Source organism: Apteryx mantelli, unplaced genomic scaffold (genome assembly GCF_036417845.1).
Source record: "Apteryx mantelli isolate bAptMan1 unplaced genomic scaffold, bAptMan1.hap1 HAP1_SCAFFOLD_40, whole genome shotgun sequence".
In the NCBI taxonomy this organism is placed as follows: Eukaryota; Metazoa; Chordata; class Aves; order Apterygiformes; family Apterygidae; genus Apteryx; species Apteryx mantelli.
In genome coordinates, this window is record NW_027118755.1 from 1,680,421 (window position 1) to 1,686,929 (window position 6,509).

The 6,509-nt window shown below is 54.2% G+C and overlaps 1 protein-coding gene and 1 long non-coding RNA gene across 2 annotated transcripts; both read right to left on the minus strand.

The window, feature by feature from the left end:
* Window positions 1-1,008: 1,008 nt before the first annotated feature.
* On the minus strand, window positions 1,009-1,956 carry LOC136996497 (SUN domain-containing protein 3-like). The gene is made up of 3 exons (XM_067317423.1): window positions 1,889-1,956; window positions 1,312-1,404; window positions 1,009-1,182 (listed from the first exon to the last, which is right to left on the minus strand). The coding sequence occupies exons 2-3, from the start codon at window positions 1,399-1,401 to the stop codon at window positions 1,021-1,023; spliced, it is 252 nt and encodes an 83-aa protein (XP_067173524.1). The 5' UTR covers window positions 1,402-1,404; window positions 1,889-1,956; the 3' UTR covers window positions 1,009-1,020.
* Window positions 1,957-2,196: 240 nt separating this feature from the next.
* LOC136996498 (uncharacterized) lies at window positions 2,197-5,258 on the minus strand. Its single transcript, XR_010887564.1, has 4 exons — window positions 5,081-5,258; window positions 3,824-4,459; window positions 2,857-2,941; window positions 2,197-2,279 (listed from the first exon to the last, which is right to left on the minus strand). It is a non-coding gene; the product is annotated as an uncharacterized lncRNA (long non-coding RNA).
* Window positions 5,259-6,509: the final 1,251 nt, after the last annotated feature.

Sequence of the window (6,509 nt, forward strand, 5' to 3'; positions counted from 1 at the left end):
CTGTGTGTGTGTGTATATCTCAATGTTCTGACCCTCACCGTGCACAGGCAAGAGGGCTGGTCACTCATACGGTGAGTGTATTAAGCTCACCGTGCAACAGCAGGAATCATTAACTGTTGGTCTGAGCCGAGGAGCGGAAGGTGACCGACCAATAAAGCCCTACGATGGAGGAAGGCTCAGAGGAGATGGGCAAGGGTGATGCGCCCATGAAGTTCGGGGGATCATGGAGGGTGTGACTCTCCACAGCTGTTGCACAGAAAGCTGACTTGATCTCAACACCGAGGGCACCGGGGCTGGCCTTTGTTTTAGATAAACAGCTATGTCGCGATAGTGAGCATATTCTAGAGAGCAGTAACGGGAATCACATCGGTATTGTGACTGAACTGTCCATTGCAATTGCTGCATTAGGCTCAGTGGAACTGAGACCCGTATTACCTGTATTGTGATTGCAGTGCATTGCTGTATCACTCTGCCAAATCAAGAATCTAGTGTAACATCAACTGTCTTCAAAGAAGTAAATTTTGGTAGGAAGCATTACACCCTCCATAGTCCATGCGTGGAATATTTAAAAGACCTTGGTCAGGGAGTCCCTCTGACCTCTGAAAACACCTCCTGCAGCCCATACGTGTCACGTCACGCACGGCATAAGGAACCAGGGACAGCAGGGGCTCGCTAAAATGGCCTGGCAAACTGCTGCTTTGCTCTCCCACTGTCCTCCGAGTCTAGGAGCATTTCTGCATTTACACTTTAAGGAAAGCTCTCTTGCTTTCCCCGGTTTCCTCCCCGCTTTCCTCATTCTCCAGCAATAGCCCTTCGCTGTGCGCGAAAAATGCTGGAAGGACTGGCGAAGGCCTAGCCAGTTCTGCGGGTGACATCTTAATTACGGGAAGGAGTGGATCAGAGTGCCAAGAAGGATTTCAAGAGGCGCCGTCAAGGACAGAGCAGTCTGCCTCAAAAGGAGGCAGGAAAGGCACGCTAAGTAGCCCATCACCACTGCTCCTCAAATCTTGCAGGCTTTATTCAGTGAACTCTGTTGTTTCCAGCAGAGTGCCACGCAGAGTCCTCTTCGGTGGGTACCGCATCACCGTGGACCCTCAGTCGATACACGCATGTGTATTCCGGGTGGCCCCAGTTGCTCAGCACCTCCAGCTTCACGTATTGTATGGAGTCAGAGCGCTCGTTCTGAAATGAGAAGAAAGCAGCTGTCTTTTCCTCTCTATCCTTTGACTACTTAGAGCTTCTCCCCTGCCAGCTACACTTCTCCTCCTCTTCCTCCTCTCCTACGCTTCTCCTGCCTCTTCCTCACCGTACCTTCAGCTGGAAAGTCTCAAAGGGATGTTCTGCAGCCATGTACGTGAACTCTCCTAGGAACAGCCCCTGCTCCTCGTTTTCTGCCTTCATCCCCTACACAAAGACAGGGGGGGAGAAAACAAGAGAGTGAGGTACACAGCGGGAAGACACAGCTTCCCTAGGGGAACTAACGAAGCGGCCAGAATGAGGCCTAGGTGGCCGTGTTGGGAAGAGCAACTTTGGGTGTGCAGCAAAGAGAATTGGCACCAAGGAGGAAAGAGCAAGTAGGGGCAAGCTTCATTATTTGGGAGGAGTTGTGGCAGAGCCAGTGTGCCAGCTCCCGTAACTCAGGGCTCATTTAGTAGCGCGTGGCCCCCGAAATGGGAAGCTTTGCTTCAAGTGCACACCACAAAGGAAAGGAGTGTAAAGGAAATGGAGTAACTCAAAGCAATTTGTTTCTTCTCCAGGCTCGGAGGAAGTCACAGGCCTGGGAGAAGCCTCCCGGCATTGCGGGACCTCTATTCACCCGCCCGCCGCGGCCCTTGCTGCAAGGCTTAGAAATGCTCCTCACAACCCCCCGACTCTAGAAACCGCTTACATAGACAGCAAAGTCCTTTGGAGCACTGGAGATGTTTTCTCCAGGGGACACTCTCACTGAAATATGTTCCAGAGTAACAGCTCGTGGAAAGATTGCTTTAGGCAGCTTGATGAAGACATGACCCTGACTCCCGGCGAAAGACCAGCAGTTTCCCGGCTCATTTGCAGGCTGAAAGAAGAACAATGCACACTGTTCGTGTGGCAAAGGGAAACTCTCAACAGTGGATTTGGTCCCCCCCGCCAGCTTGCTTGCTCTCTGTTTCTTGCTGGGCCTACCTCAAGGAGAACCTCAGGAGACTTCATCGAGTGCAGCAATGGCAGCCCAGCCCAGTAGAGTATTCCTTTGGTATTGCGGAAGGAGGCAGAAGTCTTGGAATGCACGATGGTAGCCCCTGAAACATGAATGCACCCATCAAGTCCTGCCTTCCCTCGAGGACTGCATCTGTTTCTAGGGCTGTGATCTATCCGGAGCATCTCAGGAACCACGCAGGCTGCGCACCTGTCCTCACACAAGCAACAGAGACGCTCCCCTACGACACTTATTTCAGTTCCTGACATGCATGAACGCCAGGCACACTCGGAGAGAAAAGGACTTCTTGAACAACCGTCTTGTATGTGAACAGTCGCAGCCCTGCTACCTGCCTCCTTTCCCTCCACTCTTACTTCCATGGACTCCATGGAGGGCTCCCCAAGGAGCAGCCAAGGGATGCCCACATAGCTGTGTCCTAATGAACACTGCCACCGTGATGCCTCTTTGCACTGCACTGTCAACTTGAAAAATGCTACTACGTCTTCCTAGATCTCCAGCAGTGATAGTCACCTCTGTCTTCCTTGCGTGAGCCCCCTGCAACACACAGCAGGGACTCGTTCAGCTGTGCTAATGGGCCGTGGAAAAGGAAAGCTAACATAGGCCTAAGCATAGACAGGAGGTGCCCTGGCTTGCTTCTTCCTGTGCCTTTAGAGCCGCACCTGATGCTTTGCGGGCAAAATCCGGCATCTGGACTTGGTTATGTTCCAGCTTCTCCAGTGCTTCATCGATTAACTTCTGAGCATCCTGGCAAGGAACACCAAAGAGAGCAGGTATTAGCAGCAAGGAGGCACATGCCAGCTCCCCTACTGGGCCAGCTAAGGTGAACTTGGCTGTTGCACTCTGCCCTAAGGAGCTTGGCAATTCCCTGAAAAGCTCCCAGGTTTGCTCGGCTCTCATTGGCCAGTATCAGAAGAGCGGGGCTGCTCACTCCAGCGCTCCGAAAGCTGAAGTTGCGGCAACGTCTTTCTTCCTCTTGCAATGCACAGGGGCAGGCCATTGGCAGCGGCCTCTCTCTGGCTCGCCACCAGCTCCCTCCTTGCTTTGCAGGAACTACTCCTGGAGCTGAAGGACACCTTTTCTAGGGCAGAACACTTGTGCTGACAGTGCCTGCACAGGGGTCGTAGGAGGCCGAGCAAACGGCCGAGGAGAGAGCCTTCATGGCCCACAGCGCTTATGACCCAGCCCCTTTTCCAACTGCATTCCCCAGAGCAGGAGAGCAGCAACCCTGGCTGGAACAGCGGCTTGCCCCTGCGTCGGCAAAGCCAACGTGAACCGAAGGCTGCCAGGCGCCACTCAGGCAGCTGCGTTACAAGGTCTCCCGGAGAACTGGCTGCCACATCAGCAGCAGGTGGAAATAGGGGCTGCAGGGACTGTCCTTCCAGTTTGTTACCAGAGATGATACCTAGACCGAGAGGAAGAGGAGCTGAAGACAAGTGAAACTCCCTTTGCGGCCCTCTGCTGCCCTGCAAGGAGCGTGCAGCCACAGAAGAAGCAACTGCAGAGACCCATCCTACTTGTTGCAGCAGCACAAGCCTTTCTGCTGGCTCTGGCAGGGAACCCTACTAGCATACGTGCCGGGCTGAGGAAAAAAATCTCTGACGAGAGCCTCCTGCAATGGCCCCTTACCCGTCCTGTCATGCCCGGGAGCTCAGTCTGCTTCAGGGCTTCGCCGAGAGCGCGCCGGGCAATGTCCTTTGTGCTCCATCGCAGAGCGTGAAGGACTTCCTGGAGCTCACGCAGCTGTCCTTGGAGGGTCTCGATTTCACCGAGTACTGCTCCTAACACCTCATCCGCTTGCCTGGAAGAAGTGCGCCACAGAGACAGAGACCACCGTTCTGGCGGGCTGCTGCTATGCCACGGGAATGGGAGAGAGGCAACAAAGCTCCCTGAGGTGACTGGCAGCATCAGGTGGCTGGACTCCCATCAGTGGCTGAGAGCTGCAGAAGCAGCTGCAGCATGGCGACTACCCCTATGGCCCTTGTCAAGCAGCAGAAAGGTGGAGCTTCCAACAGCCCAGCCCTAGCTAAGGGGCTCACGCAGGGCTTGCTCCAGGCCTCGAAGGCACCTCGACATAGAGCTGACCACCGGCGAGAAAGGCAAGGCGCAAAGGCAGACAGGGCAGTGGGGGAAGAGCTGTGGGAATTGTGTCGCGTGAAGTTGGTGTGAGACGGGACTGGAGCTCCTCTAGAGCATCATCTAGTCAAGAGGAAATCATTTTTACCTCTGCGTCTTCACGTGCACGCCAGAGAGAGGAAACTCCTCCTAGAGGGACAAGAAAGGCAACATTCAGTCCAAACACTAACAGGCCTGCTGCAGAAATGAAGCTCTACGGCCTTTACAGCAACGGGAAGCAAACAGGCACAGACACCGTGCCTCCGGGGACTCCGCTACTCCCCTATCATGCACTGGGAAATGATCACGACAGACTGCCAGGCAAGAGAACACAATTCTCACTGCCTAGTGTGGTATTCGAGAAGCATCTAGCCTTTGAAATTTCCTGCAATTCAACAGATCGATTCTTAAAAAGCCCTTCCACTCTAAAGTTGCTTGCTTAATCAGGCACACACACACATATTTTTTCGGGGTTGCTACGTTGAACGGCTGGGCAAAGAATGAGCCAAACCAAAAGACTCAAGATCTCAAAAGCAACACAGTGCTTTGCAGAAACTTACAGACCCACACCTGCAGAACAGCGGAGCATGTTCAGCTCTCTGCTATGTCTGGTGCCCAGAGCAATTCACCTTCACCTGACAGACCTGGCAATGTGGCTCGTGGACCTTGCCCTAGCCCCCGAAAGAAAGGCACTTTTAACAAAGCCGCACTTGATGCCCTTGAGCTAAGGCTGCCAGAAGCAGCCTTCATTTGAGGCACTCAGAAGGTCACCTGCTGGCAGACAGCTTTAAAAGAGGAGAAGATGCAGGCCTTCGATGCTGCTCTGCTCGTCCAGATGCTTTCGTCATCAAGCAGCCCCACGTGGTAAACACCTGTCAGTCACAAACCAAAGCTCTATTTACACTTGGAACTTGCTCATGCCGGAAGAGTTGTGTGCAAGCAGGGCTCCAGTGCTTCAGGCATGCAAGCGCTTCTGAGGCTGCAGACTACTTGGGAAGGGTGGCAAGCCAACCCTGGGGATCTCCCGGGCTTTTTTAGCGCTTCGTGAGACCTTAACCAGCTGCCTCCCTCCACAGGGCTGCCTGCTGCACTCCGAGGGTCGGGCACACATGCCATCATTGTCTCTCCACTCTTCTTCTTGGGAAGAGAGAACGATGGAAGAGGGGCCTCCGAACAGATGAAGAGTCCTTCTCCGGGACATGCTCCTTTCTCCTGAAGGAAGCTTCTCCACTTCCTGGGGCGAACAGGGCAGGCTAGCCACTGCCTCTCCCCAGGCTTAGGAGAACTGGCTTCAGCTCTGGGCAAAAGCAAGGCACCCTCTTCTCATCCCCACCCCCCTTGCTCGCAGGCACGTGGAAGCGGGGCACCCTTCTCTCAGGGACCTCCTGCTCCTACTTGCGCTCCTCTGGCCACAGCCGTCTACGTGGACCCAGGCAGAAGGAAGCACTGGCTCTCTCGTAAAGAGCCAACGTTACTTGCAGCCTCTACAGACACTCACCAAAAAGGCAGGAAAACAGAGCAAGCAGCACCAGGAGAACCGTCTTCCGAGCCTTCATTTGCCTATGGAGGAGCACGGAGGAAAAGAAGGCTGAAGCTGGCTGCAGCTCTGCAGCTTCTAAGCACACTCCAGAGCAGCAGTAGCGACTGCAGCTCTTGCAGCTGGCATTCCTGACTTGGGAAGTGGCCTGCTCCCGCACGAGCTCCAGCCAGTGGTCGAGTTTTCACCCGCGGTGGCAATGGGGCATTCGGGAGGTCGAGCATTGGAACTGAGGAGCTAGGGATGGAGGATTAACTCCAGAACAGGAGAAGCAGTGCCAAGGAAAGCTAGGGCCGTGCTTCCTGCCTATGGCAGTAGAGGCGATTCTTTGCAGACGGAAGGGACATCATTCACACCTCTTTCTCCTGCCCACCATCCAATCGGTGCTTGCGCCCATACACTTCTCCCCCCACTCGCAAGAAAAGATTCTCCCTCAGCTTTACCTTGCAGTAGTGCCCACAACTTGGAGCACAAAGCGCTGAGGAAACATCACGCTCAGCAGCAGGAAATGCAAGATGAGCCCGAAAGCTCCTGAAAAACAGTCAAGATGCAAAAAGTCCAGTGAGCTCATGCAGAATTCTACGTTAAGGTTCTACTCGTCCTCTTGGTGTCGGCAGAGGGCAGGAGGCATTCTCCTCTTTCGGGCACTTGCTCCTGCTTCTG

Excerpts from the sequence above, each read along its gene's own strand:
- LOC136996497 (XM_067317423.1), bottom strand. The coding sequence starts at position 1,401 with ATGAAGGCAGAAAACGAGGAGCAGGGGCTGTTCCTAGGAGAGTTCACG. Across the intron at positions 1,183-1,311 it reads TTGAGACTTTCCAGCTGAAG|AACGAGCGCTCTGACTCCAT; the intron begins GTACGGTGAGGA and ends TTCTCATTTCAG.